The 18,348-nt window shown below is 47.7% G+C and overlaps 2 protein-coding genes across 6 annotated transcripts; both read left to right on the plus strand.

The window, feature by feature from the left end:
• Positions 1 to 4,669: 4,669 nt before the first annotated feature.
• Positions 4,670 to 8,556, plus strand: LOC147597021 (keratin, type II cytoskeletal 6A-like). Of its 5 annotated transcripts, none has more exons than XM_086768723.1 (11): positions 4,670 to 5,000; positions 5,043 to 5,233; positions 6,009 to 6,223; positions 6,409 to 6,469; positions 6,620 to 6,715; positions 6,890 to 7,054; positions 7,189 to 7,314; positions 7,539 to 7,759; positions 8,054 to 8,088; positions 8,195 to 8,233; positions 8,303 to 8,556. In XM_086768723.1, exons 1-11 carry the CDS (start codon positions 4,670 to 4,672, stop codon positions 8,554 to 8,556), a joined length of 1,734 nt encoding a protein of 577 aa, XP_086624849.1. The 5 variants fall into 5 exon arrangements, with proteins under 5 accessions (XP_086624849.1, XP_086624850.1, XP_086624848.1 ...); XM_086768724.1 differs by having other exon boundaries at positions 5,058 to 5,233; positions 8,195 to 8,263; positions 8,336 to 8,556; XM_086768722.1 differs by having other exon boundaries at positions 4,670 to 5,233; positions 8,195 to 8,263; positions 8,336 to 8,556.
• A 5,000-nt stretch (positions 8,557 to 13,556) lies between these two features.
• LOC147597022 (keratin, type II cytoskeletal cochleal-like) lies at positions 13,557 to 17,400 on the plus strand. The gene is made up of 9 exons (XM_086768728.1): positions 13,557 to 14,066; positions 14,946 to 15,160; positions 15,346 to 15,406; positions 15,557 to 15,652; positions 15,827 to 15,991; positions 16,126 to 16,251; positions 16,476 to 16,696; positions 16,987 to 17,021; positions 17,129 to 17,400. Exons 1-9 carry the CDS (start codon positions 13,557 to 13,559, stop codon positions 17,398 to 17,400), a joined length of 1,701 nt encoding a protein of 566 aa, XP_086624854.1.
• Positions 17,401 to 18,348: the final 948 nt, after the last annotated feature.

Here is an 18,348-nt window from a genome sequence, read left to right on the forward strand (position 1 = left end):
CCTTTGGGGTCAGGGTAGATGTGGGGTAAGCGGGACGCCTCCCTTGGCAGAGCCGGGGAGCGAGCATCTTCTTGGCTGGTGGCCAGAGGGATTAATGGCCCTAGGGTGGAGCACCTGGACAGCTTTGCTCACCTGGCAGCCACAGTGTGCTGTCAGCAGGAGCTCTCTCTGCAGCCCTGGCTTCCATTTCCACTTGTCATTGCTCTCCACAACACCTGGTAACACCTCATGCACACATGGACTTTTTCTAAGGAGAACAAAGCTTGCTCTTCAGTGCCAGGCTCCCTGTGACACGGAACAAGATGTGCTGTCCCCACCTCCCTTCCTCTTCTGTTTGTGGTATGTCCTACTTCCTTGGGATGTTGCCATTCTCAATAAAATTGCAGAGAACATTCACGATGTCTTTGTGTAATTGCTTTGGAAGCCACTTGTAGGCAAGGTGGTTTTAGCTGTTGGGGAAGCAACTTGGGTGGGTGTGCGTTGTTCTAGAGTTCCAAGCATCACGACTGTGCTCTGAGGGAACTGCATGGGTGTGTGGATGGAGATAGGCAAGTGTCCAAGCACAGGTGATGCCTCTTGACTCCTATCAGTCATTGCAGTGTGTGAAAGCACCAGCCCATAGCTGGAATGTGGGATTCTGGATGCTCCAGTCAAGCAACGTGCAGTAATTCAGATAGGACAGGAGCACTGTCCACACAGTCACACCACAGCCATTGTATCAACCAACACAACTGAGCACCCACTTGTGACAGTCCCTTGTGATCATCTGCTAGTGGAGTAGACTTTGATATGTTTAGGGGTAGTAGATGGCAGAGGTCTTGTGGGCAGAGGTGGGAGGACAGCTTTACAGTCCTGTAAGCATGGGGTATTGGGTGAGAATCTCAACATGAGCTGGCAATGTGTGCTCGCAGCCCACAAAGCCAACCGCATCCTGGGCTGCATCAAGAGAAGCGTGGCCAGCAGGTCAAGGGAGGGGATTCTGTCCCCTACTCTGCTCTGGTGAGACCCCACCTGGAGCATTGTGTCCAGTTCTGGAGCCCCCAACATTAGAAGGATGTGGACCAGTTGGAGAGGGTCCAGAGGAGGCCATGCAGATGATCAGAGGGCTGGAGCAGCTCTGCTGTGAGGTCAGGCTGGGAGAACTGGGGCTGGAGAAGAGGAGGCTCTGGGGAGACCTTAGAGCAGCCTTCCAGTGCCTAAAGGGGACTACAGGAAAAGTGGGGAGAGACTCCTCAGCAGGCCCTGTTGTGACAGGATGAGGCTAATGGTTTTAAAATAGAGGGACGTAGATCCAGGCTGGATATAAGGAATTTTTTTTTTTTTTACCATGAGGGAGGTAAAACACTGGCATAGGTTGCCCAGAGAAGTGGTGGATACCCCATCCCTGGAAACATTCCAGGCCAGGTTGGACGGGGCTCTGAGCAACCTGATCTGGTTGGAGATGTCCCTGCTCCTTGGAGGGGGTTGGACTGGATGGGCTGTAACAGTCCCTTCCAACCCAAAATACTCTATGAGTCTATGATCCTGTATGGATGTTGACCAAGCACCTACCCTCTGGTGTACAAGTAGGCTGTGGCCAGGCAGGCTGCACAGCTCAGCAACCAGGAGTGCTTGAGAACCAACAACTCATCCTCTCCTTTATTGACCAGCAGTGGAAACATGAAGGGCTGGGAGCACACAATTTGTCCTGAACCCACGGGATCAGGTACCCATCACCTCTCTGAGAAGTCAGATAAGATCCCCCAGGGTCTCGTCTTTACCTTAAGAGGCAGTGGGAGAGATTTGGTATAGCTCGAAGAGGGGTATGGGAAAAAGACTGGGAGAAACTGCTGATGTGTTTGAAAACATCAACACCTACACCACAAAGTTCCTCCACCACAAAGAAGAGATCAAAGAGACAGAAACCTATAGCAGGTCAGGAAGCTGCAGACCTAGGAAGTGGTCCAGGCAAGGCACTGGGGAATGGTTACAGGGTTCTCAGAAGAGGGACTTCTACTTGCTTTGAAGTCCAGCAGAAATTTGGCCCAAACAGAAGGCGATGAGAAGGCGATGCCTCTGAGAAGCTGGGGCTGAGCCAAGAGCACTTTGGGGTTTGGCTTGGGGCAAGAGTCACCTGTTTTCGTTCTTAGTTTTAAGACTATGTTTCTTCTCAGCTTTAAAATCTGAAACACAGCATTGTAGGCATTGTTGTGAGGAGTCATTGCGACATCCTCCTCTGTGGTGCCAGAATCTCTTTGCTGTGTGAGATCTGAAGCTGCAGCCTGGCTTGGTCTCCATCTACATTTTCTGCAGAGTTCACGTTTTGCCTAGTGTCGATGATTTTGCTGTGCACGGCTCCTTGCATAAGAGATCTGAAGGAACGGCTGGAGCCCAGGCTTGATACTGACTCTTACCTGGAGGAGGCTGAAGTGATTCCAGGTTTGGTACAATCTCCACATCTTGTCTGAAGATGTCAGAGTGACTCAATCTGGGTGTCTTATCTGTGTGTGCTGAATGTGGTCAGCATCCAGGCATTTGGCTGACTTAACAAATCTTCCCCTGCATCGTGGAGCTCCCATGCGGGTTGTTACAACCAAGTCACACTGCCTTCCGAGAGAGGCAGCTACCGTGCGTTTGGTAGTCTGGAGGGAGGCCATGAGAACAAAAAAACCCTGTTCTCTTTAACTAAAAACCAACCTACCCTACTTCTCCATGGGAGCGCATATTCCATGTGTCCCTTCTTTGCTGTAGGGAACATTCTCCAGCTGCAGCTTGTCACAGAAGGCAGACCACACACAACTGGGTAATCCTTGGCCAACTGTGACTTGAGTCCCTCAAGCATTGGATATCCCATGGCCAGCCATTACTTGTGTCCCTCAAGGGTAGGATAACCCTTGGCCAACCATGATACGAGTCCCTCAAGGGTAACGTTCTCCACTCCCCTACACCTCATTCTCTGAAGAGACCATGGTGTCAAGCAGCCTCATCTCAGTGACAGTCAATGGCATTTATGTTTCTGATTTCTCTGGAGGCTTTTGAAAGTGATTCTCTGGGCTGGTTTTTCAAAATCTTTGAAGTGTCTGTAGGCCACATAGTGATACTTTCAAGCAACAATTTAGTTGCACAAGTCTTATAGGAGATTCTGAAAATTCCTTATGAATGTACATGCTCATATGTAAGTCATTTGAATTACCTTAAATTCATGTTCGTAATTGTTTTAAATCTTTTGAAGGGCTGTAACATGTATTTTCTCTGTCACTTTTTGATTAATTGTGCCGGCCATTATCTGGAGAAGATGGGATTAATCATTGTATATTTCACTCCTTAACTTTTAACATATAAGTAATTGATAATACCCAGAGAATATCTTCAGAATGCCTTTTAAATATTTACAGACCTTTTCTTTTAACCAGCACCTATTATCTACTTTCTTCAGAACACTGCACATCAACATCATTGTATATTTTCTATCTTAATCTGGAACCTTATGAGTAATTAATATTTAATTTACATGCAAACAAAAAATAGACTGCTTTATTTTAGAGACATTCTACAGAATACATTTCTAAAATATCATCCTTTCCCAACGGAATATTTGAAACCAAGAGGATATACTATGCCTTAGAAGTTGTAATAGCTCCATTTCTTAACAGCATTTTCCCCTTCAGCTGGCTCATCTTTGGAAATCACCAGGTAAACAAGAGGTCAGCAACATTTATCTGAGAGATGGAACCTCTCACCACCTTGAACTGTTCATCTGTCGTTCTGCTTCTGTAGTGCTTGTCCGTCTGTTCCCAGCCTCACCAAAACAGCAGCCTGATGCATCCCTTTGTTCTTCCACAGGTTGTCACTCCCCATCGCCCCCAGAAGAGCTCAGAGAAGGAGCGTGATGATTCAAATTGTCTTGTTCACTCTGCTCCAGCATCATCCAAGATCCCAGTTGTCACAGATTTGGGGAGATACAGTTGGAGGGAATTTAATCCACAGGAAGAAGACACTCCCATTCAAAGTCACACCACGTGCACTCCAAGGAGATGTTTTTCCTTTCTAGCAGGAGAATATGCTGAGTCTCTTCAAACTTTGGTGTCATGAGTTCCTGTGCAAGATTGGGAAACTTCTTTTAAAATGCCAAAGGCAATTTTAAATACAAAAAGGGGATTTAGGGTGTGTTTAAGGAATTGTGAAAACTATATTATAGCTGGGATGTCATAAAAACTTGTCCTTTCAATGGAGCTTTGATTGGTAAGATCTATATCTAGAATTATTGGGAACCACTAATGAAGGCTGGAAATCCAATGAGGGGCTGCAGAAAAGTGCATTATCATAAAAGTTGATTTCCAAGATGTCGTAAAGATACATGAGAGTCCACTTAGTCACTGAGACCTGTTTCAATGTTCTTGTTCTTTTATTCACTTCTATATTGCAGGGTGTGTTTCTAGGCAGGCCCAAATATGGTAAAGCTCAACTGAGAATCTGTCAACAACACCGTGCTGATGAAAATAATAAATTGGTTTCCACCTTCACGCCCATGCTGTCCCAGCCCACCTCCAGAAGCGGATAAAAGGGAGTGCCTGAAGTTCTGGAGCCAGAGAAGACTGTGCACACTTCTCTCTGCATCCATCCCTCAGCAGCACAGCTCCATTGGTCTTTCTGCACTTCTTGATTTTGACTTTGCTTAGGAGAAACAGCCATGTCTCGACAGTCTGCCTGCAGAAGCTTTGGAGGCGGGAGTAGAAGGGGCTACAGCTCTTGCTCTGCCATTGGTGGTGGCTTTGGAGGAGGTGGCGGCAGAAGCAGGATCAGTTACAGCTCATACTCCTCATCCAGGGGAGGTGGAGGAGGTGGACATTGCGGAGGGTTTGGCAGCAGAAGCCTCCATAACATGGGTGGCAGCAGAAGAATTACCGTGGGCGGATGCTATGGTGGTGGAGGATACGGCGGGAGAATGGGTGGCTTTGGTGGAGGCTACGGAGGCGGAATGGGTGGCTTTGGTGGAGGAATGGGTGGTGGTGGAATAGGTGGTGGAGGAATGGGTGGCTTTGGTGGAGGAATTGGTGGTGGAGGAATGGGCGGTGGAGGAATGGGTGGCTTTGGTGGCCCTGGCTTTCCCGGAGGCATCCAACCGGTGCAAGTTGACCCAACCCTCCTCCAGCCAGTCCATGTTGAGATTGATCCCCAGATCCAGCAAGTCAAAAACCAGGAGAAGGAGCAGATCAAGACTCTTAACAATCAGTTTGCCTCTTTCATTGACAAGGTGAGAAATCAGGACGGTGCTTGTGTGGAGGTGGGGATTTTAAATGACATTCCTGTGGCGTGGAAAGGGAATGGTTTTTCTTATCAACAAAGTAAAGTTTGCAAGACTGATGTTGTAGAAGAAAGTTATTATTAAGGTCTTATTGAGTAATACTGAACAATGGGCAAGATTTTCACATCAATGGTAGATTAAAGACAAGATATGTGGGATATTCTGTAGATTCTCTTGCCTAGCCATCTCTTCAGACTAATTTGTAGTGTGATTCAGGGTAAAGTCATCATTGCATATTGAGTTATTCTAAGAGTTCTCACTACAGTACTTTTATTTTTAATGAAACTTTATTTTCAAGGAACTGATTCTATGAACATGAGAGTATTAAATTCCTTTCCAACACTCTTGGATAATTTTCATTTCAAACAGAAACCCCAAAAATACAGAATCATTTGTACAAGTATTTACAAATCTATGTGCAAGGAGGAGAAAAAAAATATATTTTTGTATTGACTTCACAACCGCAAAGATGATATCAACGTCCAAAACTGATGCCATGGAAAATGAGGATGATGATTTCTATTTAAAACATTTTTTTGTCCCAAAATGAGAATTTCTGAATGACTCAACATTTAATAATGCTTATCATGCACTTTAGGAGTTGGACGTGCCATAGTTCAGGAAATGGGAAATGTTTCCCTTAGTCTCTCAAACAAGCAGCAGGTTTGAGCAGTGTGATGTCTCCCTAGGTGAATATCTCACACATCCCCTTGTGACGTTTCAGGTCCGCTTCCTGGAGCAACAGAACAAGGTCCTCTCCACCAAGTGGGAGCTCCTCCAACAGCAAGGGCCTTCTGGGCCAAGGAAGAACCTCGATGTCATCTTTGAAAATTACATCCAGAACCTGAGGAGGAGGCTAGAGTCTCTTCTGGGACAGAGGGGACAGCTGGAGTCAGAGTTGCAGAATATGCGGCAATACGTGGAGGAGTACAAAACCAAGTAAGTGCAGTGAGAGGCAAAGGAAGAAATGAGGGCCAAGATGGGAGGGCAAAGCCAGCTTGCAGATTTCCACACTGTCTTCCCTCTGCAGAAACGGGACAGATTGCCATGGAGGGAAAGGGGGGTTCCACTGGTTGACTGGTGAGCAATCCAAGAGACTCATCTTGTCTTGTCCTCTTCAACAGGTATGAAGAAGAAATCAACAGGCGCACTGCTGCTGAAAATGAGTTTGTGGTGCTCAAGAAGGTGAGTCACAGAGGCAACAGGAGAGAGGGGATGTGAGGGGATGAACTGCAAAGACTTTGGACGGAGGCAGCACCAAGGCGGGCATTGGCTGCCAACAGCTCTTCAGGAATGGGATGGAGCTGTTGTCTATCTGTGTGATCTTCCCTTTAGGATGTGGACTCTGCCTACATGACTAAAGTAGAGTTGGAAGCCAAGGTGGGAGCTCTGACTGATGAAATCAACTTCCTGAGGTGCATCTACGAGGAGGTAAGAGCTCTCCCCTCCCCTAGGTGTCCTGGAGTTGCAGTGAGGGGTGCGGTGGCCAAAGACACTGAGGTTTGACTGGGTGCCCATGTGGATTTGGTCTGGAGGGGCTGCCTGGAGTTGCTGCTCTTTTCTTTCCTCCTCAGATCGTCAGGCTAACTCATGTCTTGGTTGTAGGAGCTGGCCCAGATGCAGACAATCAGCCGGGACCTGTCCGTGGTGGTGTCTATGGACAACAACCGGCACCTGGATCTGGACAGCATCATCGAGGAGGTCAGGCGCCAGTACGAGCAGATTGCTCAGAACAGCAGAGCTGAAGCTGAGGCTTGGTACCAGAGCCGGGTGAGTGGGGAAGCAGTCAAGGCACCTGGGTCAGTCTCCGCTGTTTGCGGCTTTCCTTGCCACAGAGCAAGGCAACTGCCTGAGTTCTGGGTAGGTTGTGTCACTGATGAGTTGCTTTGCCTCCGTATTGTCAGTATGAAGAGCTGCAGAACACTGCTGGTAGGCATGGGGACAGCCTCCGCAACACCAAGATAGAAATCCAAGAGTTGACCAGGAACGTCCAGAGGCTGCGGGCTGAGATTGAGAATGTGAAGAAGCAGGTAGGGGCTCCTCAGCATCTGATTGTGTGATGGCATCAGGCTTGGTCCCAACTGAGCTGAGTGGTGTGATAAGGCTAGCGTGACGGAAACGTAGTCATTGAAATCCCGGTCCTTTGGAGGAGATTGATGGTTCCTGCCAATTTTCCATCCAGTTTGTGTCCTGAGATCTGCTCAAGTGGAGGGTGCACAGAAGGGAATTGAGAAACTGCTTTTCTTTTTCTCAGAACCAGCAGCTGCAGGCAGCTATTGCTGAGGCCGAGGAGCGGGGTGAGATGGCCCTCAAGGATGCCAGGATAAAACTGGAAGAGCTGGAATCTGCCCTAAGCAAAGACAAGGAGGAGCTGGCTCGCTTGCTGAAGGAGTACCAGGAGCTGCTGAACATCAAGATTGCCCTGGACGTTGAGATTGCCATGTACAGGAAGCTGCTGGAGGGAGAGGAGAACAGGTACCTCTCTTTCTATGCATATATTTGACTATATTCTTGACAAAGTGTACAACACATGGGTAAAATCTTTGCATAAATTCTAAAGACAAATTTTGTATCATTAATGCTGCAATTCTTACCCTTATGTTTTCCATATTTATAAGAACGTTACGTTCAAGGTTGCCCAGTTTTTCTAAAGAATAATTGGAAAATATAGAAAGAATAATGAATATATACCTTGTTAAAAAAAGGAAATTCTCAGCTGAGGAAACTTGCACGCTCCGTAGGATTAACTGGTCCTGTTTTCCCCCACAGGCTGTGCAATGATGGCATGTCCAACGTCAATGTCTGTAAGTATCTGCATCTGTTTCCTTGAGAAGCAGTAGTAGACCATGTCTTTTTGGAGCTACAGCCTGCCAATGGAGAACGGGTATGTAACCTGTGCTTCTCTTCCAGCTGTGGTAGGCAGGACCACCATCTCTGGAGGCAGAGGAGGCATGGGAGGAGGCTTCGGAGGTGGCAGCGGCATGGGAGGAGGCTTTGGAGGCGGCAGCGGCATGGGAGGAGGCTTTGGAGGCGGCAGCGGCATGGGCGGAGGAATGGGAGGAGGTGTCTGTGGAGTAGGAGGAAGCTTTGGAGGAGGAAGCATGGGCGGCAGCTCTGGAATGGGAGGAGGAATGTACGGCGGCGGCTTCTCTTCTGGAAGTGGAAGGATGTGCGGCTCTGGAGGTGGCAACTTCAGCTCCGGTGGGGGATCGTCCTCCGTACGGAGATGTATCACGACCACTTCCGTCAAATCTTCAGGAGTGAGATTCTGAAGCCCCAAAGCCAGATTGAAAATGGAAAGAAGCATCTCCTATCTTCTCCCAGCAGCAGCCCAGCCTCCTTAAATCCAGCTCCGGTGCCTTGCAATGAAATGAACTGCGTCCCTCACGGCCCACCACGTACCAGCTCATCTACCTGGCTTGGTCCCATCAAAGGAGTCTCCTGACAATGCCATGTCCCGCTAGCAGCCCTGGCAAGCTGCTCGCTAGTCCCCAGCCCAGCGATGAAATAACCATCTGAGCAAAGAAAAGTCTCACTCGTGGCTACCCAGCACGGAGAGCTGATTTACAGGAGGGAAACGCTCTGCATTTCTTGCTGGGTTGTACATTTCCGGCTGCCTCGTGGCAAATGTGTATAAAACCCCTCTTTCCTCTTCTGTCCGCATGTCCCTTCCTCGATGGCCGTATCTCTGGGGTGCTTCTGCATGCAGTACATCCTGCTGCTTCCACTCACTAGCCTTTGGGGTCAGGGTAGATGTGGGGTAAGCGGGACGCCTCCCTTGGCAGAGCCGGGGAGCGAGCATCTTCTTGGCTGGTGGCCAGAGGGATTAATGGCCCTAGGGTGGAGCACCTGGACAGCTTTGCTCACCTGGCAGCCACAGTGTGCTGTCAGCAGGAGCTCTCTCTGCAGCCCTGGCTTCCATTTCCACTTGTCATTGCTCTCCACAACACCTGGTAACACCTCATGCACACATGGACTTTTTCTAAGGAGAACAAAGCTTGCTCTTCAGTGCCAGGCTCCCTGTGACACGGAACAAGATGTGCTGTCCCCACCTCCCTTCCTCTTCTGTTTGTGGTATGTCCTACTTCCTTGGGATGTTGCCATTCTCAATAAAATTGCAGAGAACATTCACGATGTCTTTGTGTAATTGCTTTGGAAGCCACTTGTAGGCAAGGTGGTTTTAGCTGTTGGGGAAGCAACTTGGGTGGGTGTGCGTTGTTCTAGAGTTCCAAGCATCACGACTGTGCTCTGAGGGAACTGCATGGGTGTGTGGATGGAGATAGGCAAGTGTCCAAGCACAGGTGATGCCTCTTGACTCCTATCAGTCATTGCAGTGTGTGAAAGCACCAGCCCATAGCTGGAATGTGGGATTCTGGATGCTCCAGTCAAGCAACGTGCAGTAAACGTGAGCACGCAGGGGTGCTAGGAACCCAAACTAGAGGAGGTTTTCAAATTTTTGGGAGGTCCTTACATAGCGTCATCCTTGAAATCATGTACAGTCATTTCCACAGCAGAAATCTTCATTTGTTGTATCCTGAAACCTCCAGCACAGAGGATTCCAACACCTTCTGAATCAATGATGAGGCTACAGGCTACCTCATGCCAATATTTAGGCGAACTAAGGCATTCAGTACCCTGTTGCTCATGTCACATCTTAGTGGAGTGGTCTGGTAGCATACAAATTGCAGCTATTCAACGAAAGAGGTTTTATTAATCTGTCTCTTGGATTTTAGATTTTTAGAGCAGGAACAAGCAGTGTACAGGGTATGCTGCAAAGGCAAAGAGAAAGTTATAGGATTTCTGCAGGAATGCTGCCAGTACACAGTGGCGAAACCCGTAGAGACCCAAACACATTGACTGATGACGGAAATTGTTAGCAGCAGGATGGGGGCAGACATCAGCTCCGTCTGCTGTTAACTTATCTGAGTTTCCTGCCTTGGAGTGGACTTTGCTACGCGGCAGGGGAAGGAGGCAACGGTAGGAATCTTGTGGGTGGGCAGCTTTACAGCTGCCTGCAAGCATGGATGTGGATGTTGGCCAAGCACCTACCCCCTGGTGTACAAGTAGGCTGTGGCCAGGAAAGCTGCACAGTTTGGCACCCTACGATCACCAGGAGTGCTTGAGAACCACTCAACCATCCTCCCCTACATTGACCAGCAGTGGGAACATGAAGGGCAGGGAAGGCATGATTTACCCCAGACCCGTGGGCTCAGGTACCCATCAGCTCCCTTGAAAAGTCAGACCCCCACAGGGTCTTGTCTTTACATTGAGAGCAAGTGGGAGAGATTTGGTCAAGCTCGAGGAGGGGTATGGGAGAAGAACGTTGGTGTGTTTGATCTGCGCTTCAGTTCCTCCACCACAAGAAGAGATCAAAGACACAGAAATCACTTTCAGTAGTGGTTCAGGAGTCCCACAACAACGTGTTGTGAGCTGCCAGTGTCCCTGTAGCAGGTCAGGAACCTGCAGACCTAGATCTGCAGTGGTCCAGGCAAGGCACTGGGGAATGATTACAGGGTTCTCAGAAGAGGGACTTCTGCTTGCCTTGAAACACAGTAGAGCCGGGGAATATGGCTGTGTTTGGCCCAAACAGAAGATGATGAGAAGGCGATGCCTCTGAGAAGCTGGGGCTGTGCCAAGAGCACTTTGGGGTTTGGCCTGGGGCAAGAGTCACCTGTTTTCGTTCTTAGTTTTAAGACTATGTTTCTTCTCAGCTTTAAAATCTGAAACACAGCATTGTAGGCATTGTTGTGAGGAGTCATTGCGACATCCTCCTCTGTGGTGCCAGAATCTCTTTGCTGTGTGAGATCTGAAGCTGCAGCCTGGCTTGGTCTCCATCTACATTTTCTGCAGAGTTCACGTTTTGCCTAGTGTCGATGATTTTGCTGTGCACAGCTCCTTGCATAAGAGATCTGAAGGAACGGCTGGAGCCCAGGCTGTCTTTCGAGTTTTACCTGGAGGAGGCTGAAGTGACTCCAGGTTTGGTACAATCTCCACATCTTGTCTGAAGATGTCAGAGTGACTCAATCTGGGTGTCTTATCTGTGTGTGCTGAATGTGGTCAGCATCCAGGCATTTGGCTGACTTAACAAATCTTCCCCTGCATCGTGGAGCTCGCATGCGGGTTGTTACAACCAAGTCACACTGCCTTCCGAGAGAGGCAGCTACCGTGCGTTTGGTAGTCTGGAGGGAACCTGTTTTCTCTAATAATCGATAATCAAGCTACTCTACACCTCTGCAGGACTGCACGTCACAGGCGAGTGCACGGGACTGCAGAATGATCTGGAGAATGTAACTCCCTGTCTTGGGGATAACAACGGAGAAACAAGACCCTCTTAATTCAAGCTTCTTTTGACAATGAAGATGTCCCCTCCCTTCCCATTCTCCAGCTTCAGCCTGTCACAGAAGGCAAGCCACACACATGCCTGAATAACCCTTGCCCAACCGTAACTTGAGTCCTTCAAGCATAGGATATCCCATGGCCAGCCATTACTTGTGTCCCTCAAGGGTAGGATAACCCTTGGCCAACCATGATACGAGTCCCTCAAGGGTAACGTTCTCCACTCCCCTACACCTCATTCTCTGAAGAGACCATGGTGTCAAGCAGCCTCATCTCAGTGACAGTCAATGGCATTTATGTTTCTGATTTCTCTGGAGGCTTTTGAAAGTGATTCTCTGGGCTGGTTTTTCAAAATCTTTGAAGTGTCTGTGGGTGAAGGCTGGTATCCAGTGATACTTTCAAAAAACTTTTAGTTGCACAAATCTTATGGGTGATTGCAAAAATTCACACACACATATATTCCACATTGGAAGCTTAGATATATTATAATGCTCGACTGCTGAAATGCTTAGAAAGCTTTAAAATAAAATTCCATTGACATTTATTGATGATTTTCAGGAACTAGGCACTAGGAAAATACTGATTTTTTTTTTCTTAAATTTCATACATGTAGTTAAAATATGTATTTGATAAATGAGACCCAGAAGATACCTGCAAGATGTCTTTCAGGTGAACTTTCTACTCCATAGTCAGATAGCTTATGCATTAAAGTAAACATTATAATTTCCTAGTTGTAAGCAGCAGCTGATGTCTTAAAGATAATTTTTTCTAAAGTGAATTTGGTCAGCACCTCCTCTCTCTTCCACCCCAAATTTACTGTGGTCAAAGATGTGGGCAAAGACGCCCTACCTCTTAAAGCACACTTCATATACAGCAATACTTTAACTAATATTACTTAGGAAAGCAACAGAGCTTCTACCTTTTAGTTGCCCCATATTTCAAAATGATCAAGTATGATGAACTCAGCCTGACAATTTGCGTACCAATTTAAATTAAAAAAAAAAATTAACAAGTCACTGTTATCCCTGCCACCATTTCTCTGCCATTTGTCTGTCTTCAGTCATCATTACTATATCTAGTGCCCGAAGTGTCCTTTAATTCCTCAACAGGTTCAGCAATCCCTGTGGCCATCTGAGCACAAGGAAGGAGCTTGGACATCCTTGTTCTCTTGCTCATTCTGCTCTGGTGCTCAGAGTCTCAGCACCTGATTATCTCAGACTCCAGGAGACATATTTTGCACGAGTGTGCCCTAGAAGAAGACACATCCCAACTGATGCTCTTAGGAGAGGAACTAAGCACCTCCTTTCTGGATAACAAAGAAATGCTGACCGTTGTTAAATGTTAATGTGTGGTATTCTCACTCTACCCTGAGTAATTGCTACTTGGAAAGCCATCAGCAATTTTCCACTTAAGAGGGAGACTTGGGATGTGCTTGGGGGAATTGTGAAAGTCTCATTCCAGTAGGTTTTCACCAAAATGCTTGCCTGACATTGAGTGTCAGTGCAAAAGACCTAGATCCAGACAAACTATGAAATCATTAGGAGTGAACAGAAAGGTGGGAGGGACGAAGAACATGACTACATCACTGTAAAACATATTTTTCCAGATGCCATAAAGATATGAGAGTCCACTTACTCATTGAGACCTGTTTCAATGCTCTTGCTCTTTTATTCACTTCTGCAATGCAAAGCGTATTTCTGGGTGGAGTCAACAATTTGGCAAAAATCTGTTAACCGCACCAAGCTGATGAAGACAGTAAATTTGTTTCCTCTTCACGCCCATGCTGTCCCAGCCCACCTCCAGAATCAGATAAAAGGGAATGCCTGAAGCTGTGGAGACAGAGAAGACTGTGCACACTTCTCTCTGCACCCCTCCCTCAGCAGCACAGCTCCGTTGGTCTTTCTGCTCTCCTCAACTCTCCTTGGAAGGAACAGCCATGTCTCGGCAGTCGATCTGTAGAAGCTTTGGAGGCGGAAGCAAAAGGGGATACAGCTCTTGTTCTGCCATCGGTGGTGGCTTTGGAGGAAGTGGGGGCAGAAGCAGGATCAGCTATAGCTCATTCTCCACATCCAGGGGAACTGGAGGCAGCGGACGATGTGGAGGTTTTAGCAGCAGGAGCCTCCATAACCTGGGTGGCAGCGGAAGAATTTCCATGGGTGGCTCTTATGGCGGTGGATATGGATGTAGAATTGGTGGCTTTGGTGGAGGCTATGGAGGAGGATTTGGCAGCATCGGAGGAGGTGTCATTGGTGGTGGAATAGGCAGCTTTGGTGGTCCTGTGAGAGGTGGTCCTGGGTTCCCTGGAGGCATCCAGCCGGTGCAGGTTGACCCAACCCTCCTGCGGCCAGTCCATGTTGATATTGATCCTCAGATCCAACAAGTGAAGTGCCAGGAGAAGGAGCAGATCAAGACTCTTAACAATCAGTTTGCCTCTTTCATTGACAAGGTGAGAGACTGGAACTGTAATTGCTTGGCAGTGGGGATTTTCAGGAACTTTCCTGTGCTGTGGCAAGGGAAGTATTGTCCTTGGCAGGTCTGGAAGGCTGGCAGTGTTCTTCCTTCCTACAAGAACATTAATATTTTACATTCGCAGGGAAAACAAAGGACTTTCTCTGGGTTTGGTTGATCCAAATTCTTCCTTAGCTTTTCTCTCTAGTGTTCTCTGTACAGTAAGGTCAAAATGATAATAATATACACTCAATTATCCTAAGTGGTTTTTTAAGTCTGTCCTTTTTCAAGGAGAGTTTCTTCTTGAGGAACTCAGAATGTAGGAATGAACTTTCGGTTAATTCCTGGCTGTTCCTTATTTCAGTTCAAGTACAGATGAATATTATTTAGACTGTCTGCACTGGGAGAACATTGGTTATAAGTGTGCTTCATAGTTTTTTATGTATATATATATATATACATATATATAAATATGTATTGAATACCTTTTGTATCTGACAAAAGGAACGTTCTCCAATATTGAGACATATGGGATTTCATTCATTGGAAAGTAGAAAATGTTCTGATGCTTCTGCAAATTAATGTGGGTCAAAATTTTCAATTGGAAATGGCAGTAATCTGTAAATCTGGAATGGAACCATTTCTAAAAAAATGAGTGGAAATGTAGGAGGAGACATGAGGATAAGTGAAGGATAAGAGAAAAAAAAAAGGAGGAAGAAGGGAGGAATCTTCCTCTTGGAAAACTGTATTTCAACTAGCCACAAGCCCGTTGGTGATAAGGGAAATGTTTCCCTTAGTCTCTCAAACAAGCAGCAGGTTTGAGCAGTGTGATGTCTCCCTAGGTGAATATCTCACACATCCCCTTGTGACGTTTCAGGTCCGCTTCCTGGAGCAACAGAACAAGGTCCTCTCCACCAAGTGGGAGCTCCTCCAACAGCAAGGGCCTTCTGGGCCAAGGAAGAACCTCGATGTCATCTTTGAAAATTACATCCAGAACCTGAGGAGGAGGCTAGAGTCTCTTCTGGGACAGAGGGGACAGCTGGAGTCAGAGTTGCAGAATATGCGGCAATACGTGGAGGAGTACAAAACCAAGTAAGTGCAGTGAGAGGCAAAGGAAGAAATGAGGGCCAAGATGGGAGGGCAAAGCCAGCTTGCAGATTTCCACACTGTCTTCCCTCTGCAGAAACGGGACAGATTGCCATGGAGGGAAAGGGGGGTTCCACTGGTTGACTGGTGAGCAATCCAAGAGACTCATCTTGTCTTGTCCTCTTCAACAGGTATGAAGAAGAAATCAACAGGCGCACTGCTGCTGAAAATGAGTTTGTGGTGCTCAAGAAGGTGAGTCACAGAGGCAACAGGAGAGAGGGGATGTGAGGGGATGAACTGCAAAGACTTTGGACGGAGGCAGCACCAAGGCGGGCATTGGCTGCCAACAGCTCTTCAGGAATGGGATGGAGCTGTTGTCTATCTGTGTGATCTTCCCTTTAGGATGTGGACTCTGCCTACATGACTAAAGTAGAGTTGGAAGCCAAGGTGGGAGCTCTGACTGATGAAATCAACTTCCTGAGGTGCATCTACGAGGAGGTAAGAGCTCTCCCCTCCCCTAGGTGTCCTGGAGTTGCAGTGAGGGGTGCGGTGGCCAAAGACACTGAGGTTTGACTGGGTGCCCATGTGGATTTGGTCTGGAGGGGCTGCCTGGAGTTGCTGCTCTTTTCTTTCCTCCTCAGATCGTCAGGCTAACTCATGTCTTGGTTGTAGGAGCTGGCCCAGATGCAGACAATCAGCCGGGACCTGTCCGTGGTGGTGTCTATGGACAACAACCGGCACCTGGATCTGGACAGCATCATCGAGGAGGTCAGGCGCCAGTACGAGCAGATTGCTCAGAACAGCAGAGCTGAAGCTGAGGCTTGGTACCAGAGCCGGGTGAGTGGGGAAGCAGTCAAGGCACCTGGGTCAGTCTCCGCTGTTTGCGGCTTTCCTTGCCACAGAGCAAGGCAACTGCCTGAGTTCTGGGTAGGTTGTGTCACTGATGAGTTGCTTTGCCTCCGTATTGTCAGTATGAAGAGCTGCAGAACACTGCTGGTAGGCATGGGGACAGCCTCCGCAACACCAAGATAGAAATCCAAGAGTTGACCAGGAACGTCCAGAGGCTGCGGGCTGAGATTGAGAATGTGAAGAAGCAGGTAGGGGCTCCTCAGCATCTGATTGTGTGATGGCATCAGGCTTGGTCCCAACTGAGCTGAGTGGTGTGATAAGGCTAGCGTGACGGAAACGTAGTCATTGAAATCCCGGTCCTTTGGAGGAGATTGATGGTTCCTGCCAATTTTCCATCCAGTTTGTGTCCTGAGATCTGCTCAAGTGGAGGGTGCACAGAAGGGAATTGAGAAACTGCTTTTCTTTTTCTCAGAACCAGCAGCTGCAGGCAGCTATTGCTGAGGCCGAGGAGCGGGGTGAGATGGCCCTCAAGGATGCCAGGATAAAACTGGAAGAGCTGGAATGTGCCCTAAGCAAAGACAAGGAGGAGCTGGCTCGCTTGCTGAAGGAGTACCAGGAGCTGTTGAACATCAAGATTGCCCTGGATGTTGAGATTGCCATGTACAGGAAGCTGCTGGAGGGAGAGGAGAACAGGTGAGACCTGCTGTTATGTTGTCCTGACCATGGTACTGTCTCTCCTTGGGACAGACTGAAGTTTAATAATTTCTCAGAACCCATTTAAAGTTGGAGTCTGATTTACCTTTTTTTTCCCCCCAAGTTTTTAGACCTGAAACAGAAATGAGGTCCCCACAGGGAATATGTCCCCGTAGTTTTGATTGATGTTAAAGGGAACAGAAAGTAAAAGGAGAACTTGGGAAACTGCACACAATGTAACTGCTTTCTATTACATTAGATTTACACTTTGTGTTCCTTTCCCTACACAGGCTCTGTGGAGATAACCCATCCAACGTAAATGTCTGTAAGTATCTGTCCATCATCCTCTCTGCAGAATGGCTTTCACCCTGGGTTTCATGAGGAGTCCCAGGCTGTCAGTTCATGTACAGTGAGCCCATCCTTCTTTTGCAGCTGTGGTAGGCAGAACCACCATTGCTGGAGGCAGAGCTGGTGGCTTTGGAGCCGGCAATGGCATGGGAGGAGGAGTATGTGCAGTTGGAGGAGGAAGCATCATTGGAGGCAGCTGTGGCATGGGAGGAGGAATACTCAGTGGTGGCTTCTCTTCTGGAAGTGGAAGAATGTGCAGCTCTGGAGGTGGCAACTTCGTCACAGGGGGTGGATCCTCCTCTGTGCGGAGATGTGTCACAACCACAACGGTCAAATCTTCAGGTGTGAAATACTGAGCCCTGACCTCAGTCCCTCCAAGGAAAGAAGCATCTCCCATCTCCACCCAGCAGCACAGCCCCTTACATCCAGAACCAGTATTCAGCAAAGAAATGAACTGTTTCCCTTAGAGCTCACAACCTCCTCAAATCATCCTGCCCAAGGGGAGATTTGCAGCGAAACACCTGTCAGCAAAGCCTGGCTCTTCTCTGAGCTCCACCACTCTCCAGGGATGAAAGGTTTTCAGCCCCATTAAGAAAGATCTCCCTTGTGGGTACCAGGGACTGCAGAGCTCATCTGAACATCTCTCGCTGCACTTCTCGCTGCTACCCCTGAATGCAGCTCTGGCTGAGGAGAAGCATATATAAAAATGCTCTTTCCTTTCACTTTTTAAGGTCTCTTTTTCAATGACCATGTTCCCCTTGCGACTTCCGTGTGTCCTGTGTGTTACCCACATGCTTGTTTCAGCTATATTGGGAATTCATGTAAGCAGAAGAAAGGTGATAATGTCTCATAGTCAGATTTAGGAGTGCGAAACAGCTCTCTGGAGACGTCCACTTTCCCTTGATGGAGTAATTTGGCAGCTGTAATATTTCATATATTCCTTTCCCTCTTCTCCTTCACACCTGACATATGTATGGCCTTATTGCAAACCTTCTGCTGCGCGAATCCTACTGCATGGTTGCTTTGTACCAGCACCCCTTTCCTCCAAGTTCTTTCATTGCCAATAAACTGCAGACAGATGAAAAGATATCTTTGTGTCCTCTTATCACTTAATAGCACCCAGGGGAGGGAAAATATGCTTTGCTCTTCACCACAAGGAACGGCAATGCCTACCACACTCTGTCCTATGGTGCAAATCACTGAGCGCCATGAACTGCCCAACTGAGGGGAGGAGATGAAGATGGCCCTTCTCCCTCCTCTTAGGAGGTGTCATCTTATAGAATCATAGAATCAGAACAGTTGGG

The sequence above is a fragment of the Chlamydotis macqueenii genome, chromosome 29, assembly GCF_036417535.1.
Source record: "Chlamydotis macqueenii isolate bChlMac1 chromosome 29, bChlMac1.mat, whole genome shotgun sequence".
Taxonomy (NCBI): domain Eukaryota; kingdom Metazoa; phylum Chordata; class Aves; order Otidiformes; family Otididae; genus Chlamydotis; species Chlamydotis macqueenii.

Coding starts and splice junctions, on each gene's coding strand:
- LOC147597021 (XM_086768720.1), top strand. CDS start 4,670: ATGTCTCGACAGTCTGCCTGCAGAAGCTTTGGAGGCGGGAGTAGAAGG. Junction 5,234..6,008: donor TTGCCTCTTTCATTGACAAG/GTGAGAAATCAG, acceptor GTGACGTTTCAG/GTCCGCTTCCTGGAGCAACA. Junction 8,089..8,194: donor CATGTCCAACGTCAATGTCT/GTAAGTATCTGC, acceptor CTTCTCTTCCAG/CTGTGGTAGGCAGGACCACC.
- LOC147597022 (XM_086768728.1), top strand. CDS start 13,557: ATGTCTCGGCAGTCGATCTGTAGAAGCTTTGGAGGCGGAAGCAAAAGG. Junction 14,067..14,945: donor TTGCCTCTTTCATTGACAAG/GTGAGAGACTGG, acceptor GTGACGTTTCAG/GTCCGCTTCCTGGAGCAACA. Junction 16,252..16,475: donor TTGAGAATGTGAAGAAGCAG/GTAGGGGCTCCT, acceptor TCTTTTTCTCAG/AACCAGCAGCTGCAGGCAGC.